The following is a 22,755-nucleotide window of genomic DNA, read 5'->3' as shown; positions in this document are numbered from 1 at the left end:
ATGTTCGTGATCTGTGTCAGTTCATGTTTATATCACACATGAAGTTTTGTCTAAACCATGTCAGAATAGATTAGTGTATGTATAGATTGAGCGGATCACAACACATTTTGGCAGATTCTAATTCAGGTGTGAAGGCCTTTTCTCATTTCTTCAGTCTCTTCACACAGTAAACTGTACACACATACACATTTACATGAGGAGATGTGAAAAAAAAAACGAACACACCTTGGCTAAATGTGATTACTGAAGTTTCAGTGCTTTACTTTTTTGCGTTGACGTGTTGTTTTAAGAAAACTTTTAACAGAGTTGTCTTTAATATTAAGCTGTTTTTTATTTCACCAATAGATGAAAGAACTCGCACAACAACATGCCATGTTTTTTTCCTTAGCTAATCGATAATGCTGATATAGTTTATATTTCCATAAAGTAAAGGTCAGCAAAATGCAAATGTAAGTTTCTCATCAAAACTGGGCAGGACTGTATGCAGAGTCTCAAAAATCATTTACTTTATTTGACTTCATCTACAACTAGTTAAGATTCCAACACCAGACAGACATTAAAGTGACTAAAGTTAGTTAGAAAAATACTAGCCACTTTTTTATCAGAAAGCTCAACATAATTTTAAGGATGCTTTATTTTGTGTTCCAGTAAATTGAATTTTGCTTGTGTTGTTTGTAGATTGTGCTGATGTAATTACTGTAGCAGTTTAGCTCTGTCATTGTGATTTACTGGCGACAGTGCAGTTTAGTCCTAAACAAGGAATCTTTAACACAGTGCAATTTTCAATTAACAAAGGAGAAAATCTGACCATCTTCAGCACTACACTAATGCCAAATGAATCGATATATTCATGGCGGTTCACTTGTTCAATTAACTGAACTTATTGGCTTGTAATGTTATCGTAATATTGCTTATATCTAAGTGTTCAAGTCTTGTGCTGAAATGCTTTATGTAGATGAAAACTCTGTGAATGAATAAACACGTTTATATTTCTTCTTAAATGCACAATTCTACTTTGTGATCTCAACACAAAGGTAAACCTCCACTTTAATTATTAAATTGTCATTCAAGATGTTTGACTTTTTGTTCAATCTAGAAGAAATTACTTTTTTTGAGAAAAACATGCAGGATTTTTCTCCATATAGTGTACAAAGGTCACGCATGACGTATTTAAAACTACCTCTCCAGTGTTTACATGTGTGGAGAAAGAGGAGCGTTCAGACATTGTCTTTGTGTCAATTTATTGCTTAAAATGGTCCGCAAGTGTGCGTTTCACATAAGTAACGTGACCTTTCCACCCTGGCGTGTCACACAGCTAGTGCAAGATGTGAATTTGTGTTTTAAAAGTTTTCCTCAAAACAAAGTAATTTCTTTTCGACTAATAAAAGAAAGAAAGAAACATCTTGGATGACTTAGGGGTGAGTAAATTATTGGGATTTTGTTTTTATGAAAGTGGAATATTTCTTTAAACACTTTGTACAGCAATGATTCAGCACACACTTGACCTACTGTACACAAAAGGTACAGAGACCAACATTGCAAACATTGTTTGCGTAGGGCAGATTTTTTTATATCTATGACAAAAAGTATGAAATTAACTTACTTGTCCATTTGGCAAACACTTAAAGGTACAGTGTGTAATTTTAAGAAGGATCTCTTGACAGAAATGCAAAATAATACACAAAACTATATTATCAGGGGTGTATAAAGCCCTTTCATAAAGAACCGTTATGTTTTTATTACCTTAGAATGAGACATTTTATCTACATACACCGAGGGTCCCCTTACGTGGAAGTCACCATTTTGTGTCGCCTTGTTTCTACAGAAGCCCTTAACAGACAAACTTTTTTACTAAGTTGTCTCCAACAATTACATGTTTTTACGGTGGCAGCTACCATAGCTTTTCTATGCGTTTCAAAAGCTAGGGATGAGCAGTGGACTGAGCCGTCGGTTGCAATTCGCAACCTCACCACTAGATGCCGCTAAAATTTACACACTGCACCTTTAAAGTGACTCGCATCGCATTTAAAGGGACAGTTTAGAGAAATGTTTAATTTACCCCATGATTTACTCACCCTAAAGCCATCTGAGATACACATGACCATCATCTTTTAGACAAACACAGTTTCAGTCATTTTAGTGAATGTCCTCGCTCTTCAAGCTTTAACGCGGTACAAAACAGGAGCCAGCGAGCAACTTCTGACTTTGGAACCTATGTCCATCTATCCTTCACTGAAGTTATCCACATGGCTCCAATGAGATTAGAAAAGCCTTCTGAGGTTAATCGATGCCATTTTGTAAAAAAACATCCATATGTAAAATATAAAAACGAAAATAACTTGCTTCCATTAATGACGCCATGTTGTACTCCTCTGCATTCACAAGAGAGTATCTGCATATATTGTGTAGGGATGTAGTGGCATGACAAATGTAGAGGCACAGAGCAGGGATCAAAACCACCACGCCAGTCACAAGTTAAAAAAATTGTGTAGGATTTCAATATAAAACAAGAGAATATTGACTTGTCCCTATCTGTAGATAAAACAACTTACACCACACGGTTCTTGCGGGAGCCTGTTCTCATCAGATCTTACACATTGTACGCTATGAATAATGCGCATCTTGGTTTATAACATTTTAAATATGCATTTTCTTCTTACAAAATCGCATTGATTACCCGCAGAAGGCCTTTAATAACCCCCTGGAGCCGACATTCACCAAAATAACTGAAATTGTGTTCATGTGAGAAATGATGGACACATGTATCTTGGATGGCTTGAGTGTGAGTAAATTTATTTTTTATCAAACTATCCATACTGTATATTTTATCTGAATGTGTGTTCCCTGAGATTAAACCCATGACTTTTGTACCGCCAACTGTATGCTTACCCATCGAGCTACAAGAACTTATAAAGCTTGGCTTGGCTACACAGAGCAGTGAGATTCATACTTAACAGTGTTGTCATAATAAGAACATGACAACAGTTATGCTTTTCCGTTCCATCTAAGAGCAGAACAATTATACTGCACAAAATGAATGTAAAGCGTAACATACAAAGATATTAAAAGTGGAAATATGCTATTGCTTGTGCTTTAGTATGGAGATGCGTGCGCATTGCTTCCCTCTTTAGTATTTGTCAGGTCGTATTTATCCATTTATGGTACACAGACTGCTGGGTAACTCTGTCAGAGAAGAGCAGAGCGCGAGAGAAAGATGAGGGGATGTGTGAGAAAATTGCGCTCATTTTTCCTGGGCATGTTCATTCATTTGTGGTAACTTCTCTGAGAAATAGAAAGCGTGCGCTTTAGCAGACCGCCAAATTCACCTGCCAACTTCAATACTGCGCGAGCCGCCACCTTGCAATGGAGACGAAACCAACTGAACATTTATTTCAATGTTCCAAAATATGTATCCATGAAAATAATTGACTTAGAAAATGCAATGAAATGTTTCAAATTTGGAATTTCAGCCATCTTGGCAACACTGGAGGTCTACACGCTTCCTGTAGGCTTAGAAGAGGAAAAAACTAATTTTTCATTAAACAGTTTGCATTTTCTGCTTTCAGTAATCTTTCCATAGGTCGTATGTAGCCATTAATCATTAATGTGACTATTACTGCATGTTAAAGAGGCTGACGGTCGGTGTTTTCTGCCAGTCATTCGCGAGGGGGCGGTGACGCGCTTCAGTATTCGCGCTCTGTCGCGTCTGCAATCTCTCACCTGCTCCTTATGATGGACATCAATTTCTAGGAAATGTTTAGTGAGGATTTTCTGTTGGAATGTAGCAAAGTATCATACTGTATAACTCTCTCTCTCTCTCTCTCTCTCTCTCTCTCTCTCTCTCTCTCTCTCTCTCTCTCTCTCTCTCTCTCTCTGTCTCTCTCCCTCTCTCTCATTTAAGATATAAAAGATGGTTTTATAAATTAAGAATTGTGAAGAAAAATTTAAGTAGGCTTATATTTAAACTGAGATGCATTTTAAAGCAATTCCAAACTGTGTCTTGTCACGCGACCATAGGTTTAGATGAATTAGTTGTTTAATTGTGACAACTTTCTGCTGGTTGTAAAACAATCTTAATGTCTTATGATAAAAATATAAGAAGTCTGATAACTTTTGGCACTGTGCGTACCAGTACGCATATAATGTGTTGTTTGAGCTGATCCAGAGGTAAAGAGAGAGAGAGAGAGAGAGACGATAGAGAGTAGTCTATATACTGAGCGTGCGCCTGACGCGCTATAGAGAGAGAGAGTTTCTTTTAAAAACACCAAACGCGAGCAGTAATGACGGCATTTTACGCGCGCGCCACCTGACAGCTGAAGTTGCCGCAACAACTTTTTACCTCTGTAGGGCTTAAAACCGGACTGGATGTTCACTTCACTAATGAGAAGAACACAGCTTCCCTGCTTCATAACGAACACCATATCCTCTCCGTTACTATTACGCGGGAAACACACAGACAGTTAAAGCACGTGCCTCAGGTCGGATGTGTTCCGGTCGGTGAGTTGTGTTCGGTATATGTGACTGAACGGGACCGCTGTTCGGCTGGAGGTCGTGAATGATGCGGCTGCTCTGTTGGAGCCTGATGCTCTTCATCCAATGGATTCTGCGACAGGTACGAGCGCGCTTCTCTCACACTTATCACAGTTTCAAATCAGACTTAACCAAATGTTACTACTGTAGATGAGGATTTCTTGAAACTCTTTCCATTACTTTCCAATTCAGCAGTTTTTGTGCTTGATAAAGTCATTGCGCGTTAATGTATTCATTCAAAAAACAGAAAGGTGTGAAATTCTGAAATGTGATCGCAGGTGAGGATTCAACTCCTAACATCTGCGATGCGCTTTCTCATGAAATACAACACAAAATCTGCCAGCATCGATACTTCTCGTCTTATAATATTCACAGAATCGTTTCTTTACGCAGAGTAAGGTTTACTATCTATCATTTATTTGTGAATGTGCGTGAAAAAGTGCTGTTTTTTTCTGCAAACCAATTGAATATTTAATGAAAATGTAGTTCAAACTGACTCTTCGTCACTGTGCCATGTAAATAACATTTATCATAATAACTATAATGATTATTCCCACACAGAGTTGGGTTTTATTGAGAAAAATTGCTGCAATCTACCTAACAGTCATGCATTGGAGATTATAGCCATGCCCCTGTGTTTCTGATATACTGACCTGTTGGTGTTTGTGCAATGACCTAATATAAAGGGCTTTTGCAGATGACAAAGTGTTTTCTTTAGATGCGTGCATTATGATAAATATTTGTTTAAAAAAGTGGTTTCCCCACTTCACAGAAATAATGTAATCTTCCTAAATTGATACCATCAGGCAGTTCAGAGGGCTGTGAATGTCTAACAGATATTATGTGTTACCTGAAATTAAACATTTATGAAGTTTTGTCATCTGATGTTATAATATTAACCTGAATCTTTCTCACAATTATCTGAGAATGCCAATGTTTGAGATGAAAGCTTTTTTGTGGTAATACAAATACAATTTTCTGATTGTCATCTGGTTGGACATCACTTCTTCAAACAAAGATATCTTGCAGACAAAAATAAATTCACACAGAGTGAAATCAAATAAAACACATATTATTGTATGAAGCTGCTTATTTTTTAGACTTTGAAAAAAAAAACAATAAGAAAGGTTAGGCATGTTAGGGATATTTTTTGGCATAATGTTATTAATGATCCCATTATCTTGCGCTGTAACTATGATCATGTCATAATGACCCAACAGTAAATCTAGCTATGCGTTGTACTGGCATCCACCCGGCACACAGAAATATAGTTTGAGTCTTTTATGCTTTATGATTTCGTCGTATTAATGTCTGTATTAGGTTCTCCACTGTGGTATAATCTCATATTTAATTCTTAGATACTAAAGGAGCCATACCCAATTCTTTACGTGATTATTGAGAAATATTTTACCTTCTGTTCATCTGAGAATCTGTGCAGATTTTTTACTTTAAAATGTTTCTATTTTAATGTTTGTTCCCATAAGGCAACTCTGTACGAGATGCGTGCACAAACGTCTTTGAATTGTAGATTTTTTAAGTAGATTTTCATGTGGTAAGTGTGCTCGGTGGAGCAGTGTTAAAGCATTTGGAAATGAGTGCTGTCTTATCTGCTGCTAATAAATGGATCTAATTTACAAAGCTGTATTCAAAAAGTTGCAGCAGCAGGGGATCTCATCCAACCCCACCCGAGTGCTTGTGTAATCCATCATATTAATGTTAAAAGCAGACCACAGCACTGCCTTGATTTCTCACTTTAATATCTGATTGTGATTATATGATCAAATCACAGTGTGCTTTTATTAAACAGCACTGGTTAATGTAGTCATGCTTGTTTGACAGTAGTCTATCAGAATGTTTTTTTTATTGTCTTTTAAAGTATCACTGACCCTTTACAGTGTGATTGTGCTGTTTTGCATGATGCCTCTCTTTGATTGACAGCTAATGAAGGTTGCATATGATTATGTTATAGAGTTGTGATGGATGTAGAAACGTTAATGATGGTATAATTTGATGCATATTGAAGAGATCACATGGTGTGTGTGTGCGCACACGCACGCGTGTGTGTGATATGCATGCATGCCATGCACATTATTAATTTAGAAATCTACATTCCAATTCCACAATAATATAATTATTTGTAAATGGATCGTAATATAATATCAAAGATTTATATTTGCTGCTGTTTGTGTGCGTATGTTTTAGGTTTATGGTGTGTCAGTACATTGGCAGTGTCTCTGACTTAAAGTCTTCTCGTGGACTAAAGGCCTCAGGTTAAAGAGATTTTTAAATCTAAATGAAGAGTTGAAAAGCTTTACACTCTAAAAAATGCTGGGTTGTTTTTAACCCAGGGCTGGGTTAAAATGACCCAACTGCTGGGTTGTTTCAACATGGTTAATTGACAATAACCCAGCAATTGGGTTAAAACAACCCAGCAGTTGGGTAATTTTAACCCGGCAGTGTGTTCTGTCCAGCCCTGGGTTAAAAACAACCCAGCATTTTTTAGAGTGTAGGACTTGTCTTGTGACTTGAGAACAATGATCATCTTAACCAGTTGTAGAAAAGCAAACACATTAACTATACTTTAAAGTTCTGTTTGTAAAGCAGGGTTTTACATGAATGTGTGATTCTCTAGCATAATGTATATTATATAGGGAATGAATCATAGAAAAGGTTTAAAATCGTGAATTAAAGGGGACATTTCACAAGACTTTTAAGATGTTAAATAAATCTTTGGTGTCCCCAGAGTACGTATGTGAAGTTTAAGCTAAAAATACCACACAGATAATTTGTTATAAGATGTTAAAATTGCCACTTTGTAGGTGTGAGCAAAAAATGTCCTGGTTTTAAGTGTGTCCTTTAAAATACAAACGAGCTGATCTCTGTACTATGGAAGTGCCGTGGTTGGAGAGAGGTGCAGAGTAAGGGGCGATATTATTATATTAAGATCCCCTTCTGACATCACAAGGGGAGCCAAATATGACATTTGGCTTTAATGGGAATTGTGTTTGGCCAGTTTGACAGCACAGCTGCTTACAGAAGTTTTAAAGATACAGTGGAGGTTTTCAGCTCCCTCATCACACTTCACGACTTCTGTGATGCCCAGAATAACTGTGATATCCTACATTCATTACATTATTTATTGAACATCTACTTCATCTGTAAATAAGGCCAAGTGATATAAATGGCTGCTCTTGGTAAAACGTTTTTAAAGACGTGAAAAATGGAGAAATGATTAATGATGGTTTTGTCAACAACGCCTCTATAAGTGTAGCCTGTCCAAGGTCTTTCTTGGCGAACGCTTTATTCTGTCAGCATAACCGATGATGCAAAACAAGAACGACTCCAGATCTCTTCACCTTTATCGCAGATAGTCAGAAGAACCAATCTAATCCTCAATTCTGTTCTAACAACCCAATCAAAGGGCACCAATTACCCTAGTCTGCCCACCAGCTGCCTGAATGAACAGATGTATCATATTTTTCTGAGGAGGTAGATCGAATCTCCCCAGGCAATCTGAGAGAGAGCTGAAGCACTGGCCTCAACATCAGACCTTCCTGAGAGTGCCAGGAACGTCCTCGGCCAGCTGCCGTTTTGCCCGGCGAGAGCCCGGCCCGCTCCTGCGTCTCTGTGTCGGGTCCAGCCGACGTGGTGAGGTGCTTGTGAGCCTGGGGTTTTGGATGTCGAGGTCTGTAGGCACCGGTCCAATAAAACATCAAGATGCAGGTGTGTTACAAAAAAAGGAAACATATTTAGGGAAATGCATCTGTTTTTGTACACATCTCTAGTTAGAGGTCAATTGATAGGAGTTTGTCAATGGCCTGTGTTGATCTCTAGATAGCAGGGTAGACCACAGATTTGCCCAAACATCATCATCTGAAAGTTTAGCATTCAAATAAGAGATTAAGAAAAAGGTTTTCTGGCATCTGACCGTGTCTCCAGCATGGAGGAGTGTTTATAATTTTACACCCGAGCAGGTTTCCTCAGCGCAGCTCGCTGTCATGTCAAAAGTCACGCCGCACGCCACGTAATGGATGATACGTTACGTCAGATCGTTCCTTTTCTGGCTAAAACCTCTTGCACATTACATCTTCTAGACAAAAGGGGAGGAGATGCTAATAGATTATAATGTCGAAATGGGAATCGATTTGGAAATATTCCCAGCCACTCTCCCTGCCCACAAAACGAGTCGTGCCGTCGTGTGTTTCACTCGAGAAAGATTGCATCTAAAACTGTGTGACCAAATCGTAGCCTCCTGATTTAATATCTGTTGATTTACTAGTTGTTGATTTACAGTTAAGCTGATGTTTGGAATAAAGCAGTCGGCTGCACCACAATCTACTCAAAAAGGACCTTTTTTTTACTCAAAAAGGACCTAATTACAGTCAAACTATTTAAAGAGGTCAGAACTTATGTAATTATAGGGTTGTTTATCAAGTGAGGAACCCATATAGGCTGACAGCATAATAAAACAATAATGAAAAGAAACGTTTGACTAATAGTGCACATCATAAAACCAAAATGAGTTAAAATACACTGAATGCACGGTATGTCACTTTGGATAGAAACACCGGCCACAGGATTCAGGTCTGAGAATCAATCCAAACTGTCATGCAAAAATTCATTTGTGTTGAACCCCCTGTCTGTCATTTTTAAATATAAATAAAAAGATAGGCCTATTTTATTAGTACATATTGTAATGTCTTGACTATTCAGTTTTACAATTAAATGTAAATCGTGAAATATCGTGGCATGTTGAATACCACTAAAGGGTTGTGCGCATTACAGCGTGGACTTTATGTGACGCGCGCCCGTGCAGACTGATGAAGAGCCAGTCAAGTGCGCGTTCTCAAACCGTGCGCCCTGCTCGAGTCAAGTCACTGTAGTTGACTTTCACACACACATACAGGGAGAGAGAGAGTGAGTGAGAGTAAGAGAGATATATGGTGAAGATGCTGACGATTCTTTGTGTCTGTTTTGCATGTGATAATGAAGCCAGTGGGAGAAAGGGAGAGAAAGCGCGAGGCAGCAGATAGAACTACGCGTCCGAAGACGCGTGATGAGAGACGGCACGAGAATGAAAGCGAAAGATGACGAAGTTGGTGATGGTTTGTCCAAAATAAGATCGCAACGCTGCCCTAGTTAACAAATCATTAGAGATGCGAGCTGATTGGCAGAAACGTGTTTTCCTTATAAAACACTCACGGAAAATAGTTCACATCAGCAGGGACGCGATTTGCCCCTGATGCGCGCGCGCCCTCGTCCACACTGACCTGTCATTCTCATACTGTAAGTGCGCGTTAAAGAGTTTATTTGTCATTATCTTGCAACTTTACGTGCTTATGACTGTTATTTAAAACGCTCGTGTATTCAGAACAGATCTGGTTTACGCGTGCCCTTACGCGCGCCTGGGTTTGTCTCGTAGCGGTCAGACGGACCTTTGTGCTGGTTATGATTAATAACGACACACCTGCTGGAGATGTATGACTGTGGATTTTGTGCGTGTAATGAAATATTAGTCAGTAATCCGCGTGATGCTCAGCACTGTAACACGAGCGGGCTCAGGGTCAGAGCGCGCGCACAGGATTAGTTTTTATCATTTTTTTAATATCTCTCCCATGGCTTGTAATGCATTAATGTAGACACACATTGAATTTATTGAAGTGGGAGAAGGGAAAAAGGCAATAGTCTTTTTTGTGAAATAATGATCTGGGAGTGTAAGCAGTGCCTCTGGACAAAAAAGTATAATAATAATGACAAATAGAAGGATGAAAATCAGGCCCAAATCCTGCCGACGTACACGAGTATAAGGCTTTTATTAAAAATTTTAATATCAAAGCCCTTGTACCACCCGAATCAAATTATAATTTGAAAGAGGAATGAATAAAATGGAACAGAGGAACAGAAGTTTTAACATTGTGTTGTTTGAAAGAGAATTGATGGCCTGAATCCTCGTCTGTTATTCAGCAAAGGTGGTCATCTCCTCAAGACTCTCTGCGGTAATCATTAAACACCTATTAAAGATTATTCAGGACATGAAAGTAGAAAAACTCTTTCACACACACACACGTGTTTCATTTTTAAAGGGTTGTTTTGCCTCTAGGATGAAACCAAAGCTAAGAGAGATTAACTAATGTAAGTGTATTAACATTGACCAAATCAGATCTGCAGATCTGCACTTAAAATTTCTTCTTCCAGGAAAAATCAAATGCTCTATAGAATGAAGAAGTCCCTCCCCATATTTACCTTTTACCCTAACAAATCATGGCTCATATTCAATAAAAATACAAAGCCTTTATTGTGTTTCGGAAAGAATTGCGGCAATAAATAAATCTAGGAGATAAAATTATTATCCTTTAAACCTTGATTGTTAATCTTATTATGCTCAATTGAATGTGTTTCCAACTCTGCATCACTGAACTCGGATGAATTTTATTGTTGTTTACCATGAAAAGACAAGCAAGATAACTTCTCTCTCTTCACACCTCCATCTCCCTCTCCAGCATCCTCCCTTCCTCTCCTCCTCTTTGAAGCCGGTGTCTTTCTTCAGGCCTCGCTGCTGCCCCTGATTAAAATGGAGCCCATGTTGGAATAATATATGTGAGGCGAATGGCTTTGGGCCCGAGCCCTGAATGTTGTGTGAGTTTGTGTTTAGGGCATGAAGCTCTGGCTGCTGTGACCATCTCAAACTTCTCTGAGCCCTGAAGTGTGTGTGTGCGTGTGTTGGTGTGCATGCATGTGTGTATGTGTGTGTGTGTGTGTGTGTGTGTGTGTGTGTGTGTGTGTGTGTGTGTGTGTGTGTGTGTGTGTGTGTGTGTGTTTGAGGCCTTTGGTGGCTGTACTTGGATGGCAGACAGCAACTTGGAGTGTTGAATAATATAGTTGCTCAGCTTGGGTTTCTCTTAATTAGACTGAAGACTGCATCACTCTCTTTTAACTTCATCCAACTTTACCCAGAGGAGAATCTGTTCGCTGGGGTCACACAAGCCTGTAAAACATCTCACATTGTGACATATCTCAAATCATCCAATTCTAACTGTGCAATGTGAAATTTAAACATTACAGAAAGATTATAATTCTGACTTGAAATGAAACACTTGAAGTAATTTTAGGGGAGAGCAGGGGCGAAAGTAAAATTTTTCAGAAAAACTTAATTTTAAAAGCTAATGTTTTAGACAGAGATCTATTTTTGCTGTGGTCGACAACTCAAAAGTGTGGTCAACATTATCAGGTAGAATTTTGATCAAATGTAAAACGACGTCTGTATAATTTCACTTAAAACATAAGTAGTGAATTGTTACTCTTGACCCTGTCAGCTGGGACAAAAGTAACACACAAGTGGGTCAAAAGTAACTCAACAAAACAAGATTGATTTTTGTGTAACAGTTGTTTTTAGACATGACTATGATCTTGTTAATATGTAACTGCAAACATATTTTGTTGTTTATCTTGGCAAAAAATTATGAAATTACATTTTATTTTAAATTTCAGTTTCATCAAATGTTTCAAAAGCAACCTGACAGTACAAACTAAAATTGTTGAGAATTATTCTTTTTCAACAGTATAAACATATAAAATTAAATGACATCAAATTAGAATAATATACATTTTCAACATATACAACAGTTTTAGCAACGGGACAAAAGTAAAAATAAAGTGTTCGTCCCAACAGGACCTTCTCACATTTAAACCCAATTTACTTTTATTTTGAAAAACTCAGAAGTCAAACTTCAGGATTAGAGCACTAAATAACCTGTAGATTGATCAGTACTGTACACGTGAAACAGAAAGAAAAAATTACAGCTTTAGGAATTTACTTTTCATGGTTGAAAACTTTTCCTGGACGTACACGCGTGAAACGATGATGAAATGAGGTATTACTTGTCAGGTCTGTCAAGGGTTGTGTGATTTAGATGCTGTCATAGTTTGAAATTTAGATGTAGTCAGGACTCGGAGAAAATTGTTTTTGTTACTTCCTGCATTACTTTCACGCTGGTTTCTCTCTAATATTCGTGATGTTGATTAATTTACAATTCAAAATAATGAATATGTAAGTTATAATGTAAAGTCAACTAGTCAATAGCAGAAAAATGCTTGATTCTGATTGGCCAGTTGCAACATTTGCAGGTTTGTCATTATCAGATAACAACCACTCAAAACTAAAACTGACACACGGCTACCCGGATGCTGCAAATCATTTTGACAGGCAGAGTTTAATATTACACAATATTAAATATAATATGTATTAATTACATGACATTATGTTTACAAATGATTAAACCAAATTTTGTGTTGGTGACATTTGAATGTCTTCACTTATCCTAAAACTGAAAGTAAATGTGTTTTCCTCACAGAAGGTCTGCATTCGTTCAGCAAATAAAATGTTTCAAATCAATATTTGTTTCTTACCTTACTTATAAGGTAAATACAGTAGCTGTGTAATAAGTGTGATAGTGAATACAGTATGCAGTAGGCATGGGCCGGTATGAGATTTGGGCGGTATGATAACCTTAAGCAAAAATGCCACGGTTTCACGGTGTTGCAGTATTGCCAATGCAACACTAAAATGTGTTATTTTCAAATGTCTGCATATACAAACAACAACTTTTCAACTTAACACAATACATTTTATTTTAAAGCAACATACAACATGTATGCCAGGCAAAAATAAGGCCTTAAAATTAAAATATTCTTTCAAAAAAATCTAAAAATTATAAAATTAAATTAAAATATATTAATAATATTAAATGTAAACATCAAATTTATTATATGACTTAATTATTTAACTTAATTTTGAGTAAAAACAGCTTATACTTATCACATAAAATTTAAGTGGTTTTGAAACCTTGACTCTTTAAAACTTTGGTATACCTTGAAACCGGTAACCGGCCCATGCCTAATATGCAGATGGTTGTTATTGCGAAATAAATCCCTTCAGTGTGATAGAAACCCTTTGCTTCTCGTCAGGTCCTGATCACACTGTCAGGGATTATTTCTGCGATAACAACCGGCTGCCTATACATTAACCCTTACTTAATGCCTGATCATATCACACTGTCTACACATTTTCTGCATATAAGACATCACCAGGCAGTCTTGCAGCCCGACTGCTACTGCTACACCGTTACACCGTGTAGTTCTTGTCTGTTATCTACGCAAATGTATCCGTGTTTATCTTACACACATGAGCTGGATTGTGTCACATTTATTATTAGGTTTTTGTAAAGCAGTGTCAAGTTAATGTGTCTCTACTCTGAAAAGTGTGTCATGACAGGCCTACATTTGACATCATACTTCATCTATCTGGTGTTTGCGTCCTGTGTGAACTGCAGCAGTTTATGTAGACAGCAATGCAGATGTCATACAGTGTTTGATGATTGTGTTTTTGAGATTAATTTCATGTTGATTTTTGATTCTTGCATCAGACGATTTCACTGGCCATCAGCAAACCTCACAGCCGTAATAACTGATCTCAGTGCAGTCGGCAGAGTTTGTCATCCTGGAAAGGTGTGAAGATTGCTGCTGTTGAGCTAGCGGTCCATATGTTCTGTGATGAGTCCCTAAAGAGTCCACATGTGTTTCTTGAGTCTGTATGTGACAACCTGCACGTAATAATGACTGAGATAAAACATTATAACCTTTCACAAACAAATACATACTTCAATCAAATTTATATCTCATGTTTGTATTGAGCACAGACGAGATGCAGTAATATAAGATTGAAAGATTCATCTGAGGTTATTGCTTGTTGTGTTCTGTGCATGCACAACTGTTTACTGATCATGTAATCTGAGATTATAAAGAAACAGTGTTTTTAACCTTAAGCAGTCAGTACAGTACAGATAAATCCCTCATTCATGGGATATGCTTAAATTGTTTTCATTTTCACCGAATCAGTTTTGTGTCATAAAGAGTTATTGAATCACCAATACAAGGTACAAACCACAAACCAAAGTTGTCATTTAATCTATATCTGTATTTGACAAAAGCAATTTTGGCAACCCAAACCAAACAAACAGACGTCTGGCGGTTGTTAGTAAACGGCTGTCAACAGAAGTGTTGTGTGTTTCCGACAGTGAACGTGTTACATTGATACAGCAGGAGAGAAACGGACGAGTCCAATAGACATCACCGTATTAACAACACTTCTCTTCACTCCGCGTGGATTTCATGAATTTTCACGAGTAAATGTAGTTGTCAGTCCTGTAAACACTCAGAAGAGATGTGGCAAACGCTCGTGTTTTCTTGTAATGGGAGTGAAGTTATGAGAAATGCAGCAGTGAAACGTTCATCTCCTCTATGTGGTAGGAACATTATTTAAAGGCTACAGTTCCAGGGGGAACTATTAAAACTGTGCACTAATTAGAGGACTTCCAGAAGGTCTGAGAACAAGGGAGTTAAAAACAAATGAGTAAACAAAGATCCAGAAGGGAGCAAAAGACTTTGTAATACTCATTAGAGCTGCCCGAGAGAGAGAGAGAGAGAGAGAGAGAGAGAGAGAGAGAGAGAGAGAGAGAGAGAGAGGCCAAAGTGAACTATGACATAGCCTTGTCATTTCTGCAGTATACAGTACAGTACAGTAGTATGTATAACTGTGCACTGAATGTTGATTTTCTGTATGCACAAAATATCTGTATGACTTTAATTCACTGTGCATCATAACATGGGCCTGTTTAATAAATATTCGTTTATTTAAATGACGTTAATTATGATGTTTTGAAGTTGTATTTTTCCAGTTGTGATATGTATCGTATCGTGAGGCCCTTGCCAATACCCAGCCGTAGTATTGGGTGTGTTTTGGGCGTAACGTGCAGTAAACCAAAGAGAGTCTCAGCTCTCATCCCCTTTAAAAGCCAGTTGCGCTGGCGCTATGTCTAATCCCTATTTAGATGACAGACTTTGTAAACTGAAAAACTAAGCGGAGGAAGAAGATCCCCAGTTTAAGATTAATGTTAAATAATTGTGTTGTTTTTCACTTGTATTGAAATTAGGGATGCTAAACAATTAATCGCGATTAATCGTTAGCAGAATAAAAGTTTTTGTTTACATCACATATGTGTGTAAACTGTGTATAATAAATATGTATATATATAAATATGAACACATTCATGTATAATTTTAAGAAAAAAAATGTATATATTAAGTATTTATATTTATATATAATATAAATTATATATAAATATAGAAATGTATATACACATGTAAACATTTCTAAAACATATACATGCACGTGTGTACATTTATTTATACAAAGTTATTATACAAAGTTCACACACATATATGATGTAAACAAAACTTTTATTCTGCTAACGATTAATCACGATTAATCGTTAAGCATCCCTAATTGAAATTGTTAATTTTTTCGATTAAAACCTTTAAAACACGTTTTCTTTTAGTCATGGAAGTAAAAATAGCAGGCTTTTAATTGCTTTAAATGTATGGCTATCCAATATCATAAAAAAATTATTTACAAGTATGTAAGTAAAGGTTTGTACTCTAAAAATACTTTATTTGTAACAAACAGGAGATAAAGAATTTACAAACGTGCGGAGAGCCGTTTAAGCACTCGGACATGAGTTTTTAAAAAGCATTGCACCGGGTAAAAGAGAGAGCCCTAAAACTCTAAATTAAGGGGGACATTTTTAAGATGTCAAGTAAATTTTTGGCGTCTCTAGAGTACATATGTGAAGTTTTAGCTCAAAATACCCCACAGATAATTTATTATAATATGTTAAAATTGACACTATGTAGGTGTGAGCAAAAATATGCTGTTTTTGGGAGTGTCCTTTAAAATGTAAATGAGCTGATCTCTGGTTGGATAGTGCAGATTAAGGGGAGGTATTATTATAATAAGATCCCCTTCTGACATCATAAGGGGAGCCAAATTTCAATGAGCTAAAAATCTGTTGACAAAAATGGATAAAACATTCAGAATAACTACAAGGTGGACACATGCAATGAGTGACATTAATTTACCTTTACTACAGTTTAAAAAGACTAAAAAACTGTACAGGTAATATTCAGCAGTACTGCATTACAAGAGCAAGCGCCAGTATTTCATTCTGAGGATGTTAATCTGTAGTATGATAATCTCTTGATGTTTTACATATAATAACTCCACTGCTGTTGTAAGAAAGATATCTGTATATGTACAAATATATGCGTGGTAAACACACAGCCATTAAAATAAATGATGACCGGGCTTTACATAAATGGCATTAGAGAGACGCAGAAATAGATGAACTGCTCTTCTATAACTCTTTCTGTTTCTGTGAATCCTGATTTTAGGAGAAGCTTATAAATGCTAGAAATTACAGTGTGCCGGAGAGAGAGAGAGAAAAAGAGAAAATTAAAAACATCCAAAAAATGAAATAAAGATGAGTGCTGTGTCGGGGCTGAGCCGATGGAATATAAAAGACAGAGTATGAAATATATATACTGCACAGGAGGCAAAGTGAATGCTAAGCCTGATGTACCTGCAGTCTGAGGCCTGGAAAGATCAAGCCCTTTCTATCCTCACCTCCTCCATGCAGATCTGTCTATCTGTCTCTCACCACGGCAACAACACCCAGCCAATGAAACTGACACCCAGTTTTAATAAGATCCCATGTTTTCTCCAGCTCCTGTAATGCTTTTATTATTGCACATTCACTCGCAGATGAAGAGTACGAGGCCAGAAGAAAAAGATGCTAAAACTATGTGCACGTTTTCATTATTAGCAGAGCTCACAGACAGGACATCTGCGTTTGAATCTGTTTTAGATTCAATCTGAAATCTTCATTTACATTCTTCATATGTGGACCTATTATAACATAATCATTATTTAAAAGTGCCAAAGAATGCATTGTAATACTATGTTAAATTGTTTTCTGATTACTACATAGAAGGTCTGTGACTTTGTTAAAGGGGACATGTCATGAAAAGGTGACTTTTTCCATGTTTAAGGGTTATAATTGGGTCCCCATTGCTTCTATCAACCTAGAAAATCTGATAAAGGTCAACACAGTAACTTAGTTTTGGTAAACCATTCTCTGCAAGCATGTGAAAAAAAATGCTTATTGAAATTTGGCTCCCCTTGTGATGTCAGAAGGGGATCTTATTATAATAATACTGCCCCTTGTTCTGCACTATCCAACCACGGCACTGACATTTAGTGCAGAAAGAAAATAATTGACAGCACAATTGAGTTTCAATTTCAACAAACTAGCATCATTGTGATCAGTGTTTGCATTTTAAAGGACACACAGCATATTTTTTACACACCAAGAAAGTCTTGTGAAATGTACCCTTTGAGTCTCAAAATTCACCAGAAACGGTTTTCCATGTTCATTTACAACCCTAGGATTTGTCTTTAGAATGAAATGATCTATTATTACTTTATTTGAAAGGGTGATGAATAATAATGTTGAGCTCTGCTCTGATTATCAAATGAAGATAAAGATTTTGAGGAATAATTAATTGTTTAGAGATTGTTAATGGATGTTTCTGAGTCAGTTTAGCCCAAACGTTAGCATATAGCATTAACTAGCATATAGGGTTAACTCAGCAGTCACAACTTTGTTTTTATCATTGTAACAACATTGTTATTAATTTAATGTGTAATTTAATGTTGGGGTGTACATCTGGACTGTAACGTCACAGTTGGTGTTATGTTGAGATTGGTCTGTTTTCCAGCAGTCTTGCGCATGCACGAGGTTTACTCATGATATGTCATTACCATGTACAGAACTCTTAGTATTCATCTATGCCTACATGAATAGAGTTTTACATTCTACGGCACCATTAATGACTAAAAATGGTTTAAATGAATTATTAAAACCGTAACCTACTCTGCTTTTCTTTCTGCATTACATCATTCAGGCGTGAATTTGAAGGATTCATCCACTGTTACTGTAGCATTTTTAAAATCTTTTCAATATTAACACAATCATTTAAAGCCAATAAACATCATAAAAGATTTCAGCCTTTAGTTTGTAGTGTAAGCTTCTTACAGTGGAGTCAGGGGATGCCATTAAATGTGTTCAGTTTTAATTGTTATAATTAATTGCAGTAAATGAATGTGTTAAATTGATAGCACTCATTTAAAACTATCAAGTAGACAACAACTCTCTAAACTCCAGAAGTAACACTTTCCCTTGATGATTTCTAATGTTAAAATCATCTAAAAATAAACCGGAGGGGTCAGGATAATGGAAGCTGAGGTTTCCCCTCATCTGCAGTGATCAATGGACAGAGATGTTTCAGTCATTGATCCGGAGCTTTCAGAAAACAAACCAGCTAAAGGAATTTATATGGACGCTCTTACTGAAATGGAAGAAATAATAATAATAAAAATAAAGGTGGGTGGATTCACTGCAGTAACAATAGCAAAATATTCAAGAGAGTTCTGCTAAAACATGACTATTGTATTGCAATAGCTACTGTAGTGTTGAATTAAATCATTAAATCAGAATCTAGGCTGTAGATGTATAAGATTTTATATTGGTACACTGTAAAAAAAAATGCAGCATTTTGGTCAAATGAACATTTTATTACGATATATGTGCAAAAGAGAGACGAAGAAGACAATTAACATAGACCTTTAAAGATATAATGACACTGATACACAAAACATTAACTATAATTTTACAAGTAAGAGTCCAGGTAATAGTGAACTGTAATCAAAAATGGTGAATGATGGGGTGCAAAGGATTATGGGTAGTGTAGTCAGGTGAGTGAGAGCAGATGATGGGGGATATATGTAACACATATATTTTTATGCTTCTTTCAACATGTTTTTACAAGTTATGTCAACTATTCAAAGGTCAAAACTAGTAGAAAATAGTAGGTTGAATCGACTTGCAAAACCAAGTTGTTTTTACAGACTTATAAGGTTATAAGGAAGTGAAATGGCAAATAATATACAATTATATACAATTAACTGTGTGAGATATTACCCGAGAGATAAAGGAATAAAAGTGTAGAAGAAAGAGAAGCACCATTGAGAACTGAAAGTTTGGTCTGAGATCAGGTAAAAAAGACAACAAAGAAGAAGAAGAAGAAGAGCGTAAAGTCAGGACAGAATCCAAGAGCATTTATCCATCCAATCAAACTGACCAATCAGAAGAGCACATTTAACCCCCGCTGTACTGGACAGAAGTGTTTGATTACTAATGGTCTTTCATGAGCACAAATGGACAGAGAAATAGATTCTGTTTCTGTTTCTCTTATACATACAACAGATCATCATTAACCTTCACTGATTGTTAGAGGAAAAAAGCACAATCATGTGTAACTGAGCTCATCTGATCGGAGATTAACTGTGTGGATTTGTACTAATATTCAGGTACAAAAGATAATCCACAGAAACCAGAGAGATTATACAGAACATGTTTGATTCCTAAATGAAATGAGAATCCTCTTTATGTCTCTCTAGATTGATTATAATACTATAAAGCTGTGTGTACACCGTCAGCAATGTTAAGTGTAACTAGTTACTAAGTAATTAGTGTAATGTGTAATAAACCAATGAGAGTCTCATCTCCTTACCCTTTAAAAGCCAGTTGCGCTCGCGCCAAGGCGGATTCGCTATTTCAATGGCAAAGGAAGACCACCAGATTAAGATTAATGTTAAAATTTTTTTATTGTTGGTTCTCTTTTGTTATTTCAGTCATGGAGTATTAAGTAAAATAAACCGTGTTTTAATTGCTGATAAAGTATGATGCATGATCACTGTAATCTCATACAGGTTTTTATAAGAACAAAGTGTTTTGAAAAATATTACGTTTGTTTTCATCTCACCATATCCAAAAGTCATAAACTATAAATCTGTGGGGTAGCATTAAAACAAATCTAAATAATGCAATATTAGCATATTTAAAACAAAAAACAGGCTAGAAGTGAAGCTGTTCATGTCTTCTGAAGCCTTTTGAAACCGGTTTTAAATAACATAATCAATATTGCACCATGACTTTAGACTTTAGACAAAGTTTTAGTTGGTCAGTGGTGTAGTCTATTGAAGTTGCCTTAAAATAGCAACGCGCCAACAATGTGCCTGATCATACCTAATTTTCAGACCAGAATGCATGGACGCAGAAATAGATGCAAATGTGATGCTGGACATGAAAATGATAACTGCGTCGGGTTGAACCTAGCAAAAACACTTTGCGCTGCATTGCACTGTGTGTATGATAGGGCCCTAGATGTACAGTATAGTGTAGTGTACCAGATCACAAACACACAACCAGCTGCAGTCACACTAAATCTGTGTTTCAGTCGAGAGAAAGAGAGAGAGAGAGAAAGAGAGAGAGAGAAAGAGAGAGAGAGAGAGAGAGAGCATAGAAAATCTTCTGTTTCATGCAAATGAGGAAGTGTTTTTCCATCAGTTTATGATTAAGATGGATTCAGAGAAATGTGTTATTTAGTTTTTATAGGAATCACTGCATCCATTACTGCATGAATGATGAAACTGTACTCAATTCAGAACTAAACAGACTTTGATCCTGGTTTATGTAACACAAGAATATGTTTAGATGTTTAGTGACATGTTTCAGTAATGACAATGTTGTGTCTCTGTCTTTACACAATCAATGGTTTATTTTAGAAGACATTTTTATATCGAGTCAGTAAAGTGTGTCCCAATGACTTACTATTGATAATCACTCAAATAAATTTTAATGCAAAAATAAAACCTTTTCTTAAATAAAACTGTTATTTTTTGCATTTTTTTACAAGACACACCATGACTCATTAAATGTGCCCATAGGTTTCCTTTACTTTTAAAATCCCAAAGTTTCCAGTAGAAATGTCAGAGTTTTTGTGTGTCTACAGTATGAGAACGAGAGAGAGCGAGGAATGATGTTACTGTGAAGGTCATCATTCTGCGGCAGTGCATTGTGGGAAATGTGCCCCAGTCAGATTAAATGTGTAGTTTGACTTTGGCCCAGAATTGATCACCTTAGTCCAGTTTACTCTCACTGCACAATAACCAGCGGCCCAAACACTTCACTCTTACTCTTTCATTCTTTTCTTTGTACTTTTTTTCTTCATCTTACTTTTTATTTCATCCGTTCATTCGTTCTTTTTTCGTTTATTCATTCTTTAGTTTTTTCATTTGATCATTCATTTGTTTTCTTTTTTGTTTCTTGTTTCTGTCTTTTGTTGGTTCGTTCTTTCTTTCGTTCGTTTGTTTAATCTTTCGTTCCTTTTTTCTTTCTTTTGTTCATTCTTTTGTACTTTCTTTTTCGTTTATTCTTTCTGTCTTTTGTTCGTACTGGTCGTTCTTTCTTTCTTTCTTTCTTTCTTTCTTTCTTTCTTTCTTTTTCTTTTGTTCATTCGTTCTTTATTTCGTTCTTTTTTTCTTTCTCTCTTTCTTTCTTTCTTTTGTTCATTAATTCTTTGTTTCATTCATAGATTTTTCTTTCTTTTTTTCTTTTGCTTGTTTGTTCTTTTGTTCTTTCTTTTGTTCGTTCATTCTTTGGTTCCTTTTTTCTTTCTTATGTTCATTCTTTTGTTCTTCCTTTTTTGTTTATTCTCTCTGTGTTTTGTTCATTTGTTCTTTCTTTCTTTCTTTCGTTCGTTCATTCATTCTTTCTTTCGTTCTTTCTTTCTTTTTTCTTTCTTTCTTTCTTTCTTTCTTTCTTTTGTTCATTCATTCTTCCTTTTGTTCTTTCTTTCTTTTTTCGTTTGTTTGTTCTTTTGTTCTTCATTTTTACATTTGTTCATTCTTTCTTTCATTTGTTTGTGAAACTTCACAGCAGTGTTGTATTTTTGTGTGTGTGTGTGTGTGTGTCAGTATATACCTGTCCTGATGTTGACCTGTCTTACTTTAATGTCTCACAGCTTGTTAGCGATGACAGCTCCTGTAGAATTCCCAAAACACGCACACATACACACGCACACACATGCAGATCCATCTGCTCAACATATTCATACACATTACAAATGTCCAGATTTGTTTCCTTATATGCAAGTGTTTGTTCGTGTGAACCGTCACTATTATGTTTATCTGTTGAGTTAGATAAGTCTTTATATTTAATAATCGTCTCTAAACCTCTCGGCTCTTCTATAGAGACTAAACTGCAGTATTATTTGCCCTGGGCACAGTAAATATTTATTTAGTCTCGTCAGTCTCGTATCTCGCCTTTAGATGTACTGTTGTGATAAAAATGGACAGGTAAGAGTATGTGTGTGTCCTGTGGCTTTGTAATGAGTGAATCTAAGCGTACAGCAGGACCTCACATATCCAGA

General features: G+C 36.4%; 1 protein-coding gene across 1 annotated transcript in view; it reads left to right on the top strand.

Moving 5' to 3' along the window:
- The first annotated feature begins 4,250 nt into the window (after positions 1-4,250).
- Positions 4,251-22,755, top strand: part of LOC135757766 (neurexophilin-2) — a 43,209-nt gene continuing 24,704 nt past the window's right edge. Inside the window, exon 1 of the mRNA XM_065272462.2 lies at positions 4,251-4,612. Coding sequence (XP_065128534.1) covers positions 4,556-4,612 — 57 coding nt within the window. The 5' untranslated portion in view covers positions 4,251-4,555. The remainder of the gene's footprint in view (positions 4,613-22,755) is intronic.

This window comes from Paramisgurnus dabryanus, chromosome 7 (assembly GCF_030506205.2).
Source record: "Paramisgurnus dabryanus chromosome 7, PD_genome_1.1, whole genome shotgun sequence".
NCBI classification, from domain to species: Eukaryota; Metazoa; Chordata; class Actinopteri; order Cypriniformes; family Cobitidae; genus Paramisgurnus; species Paramisgurnus dabryanus.
Note: the sequence above shows the minus strand (reverse complement) of the source record. Positions and strands in the feature narration are given on the sequence as shown.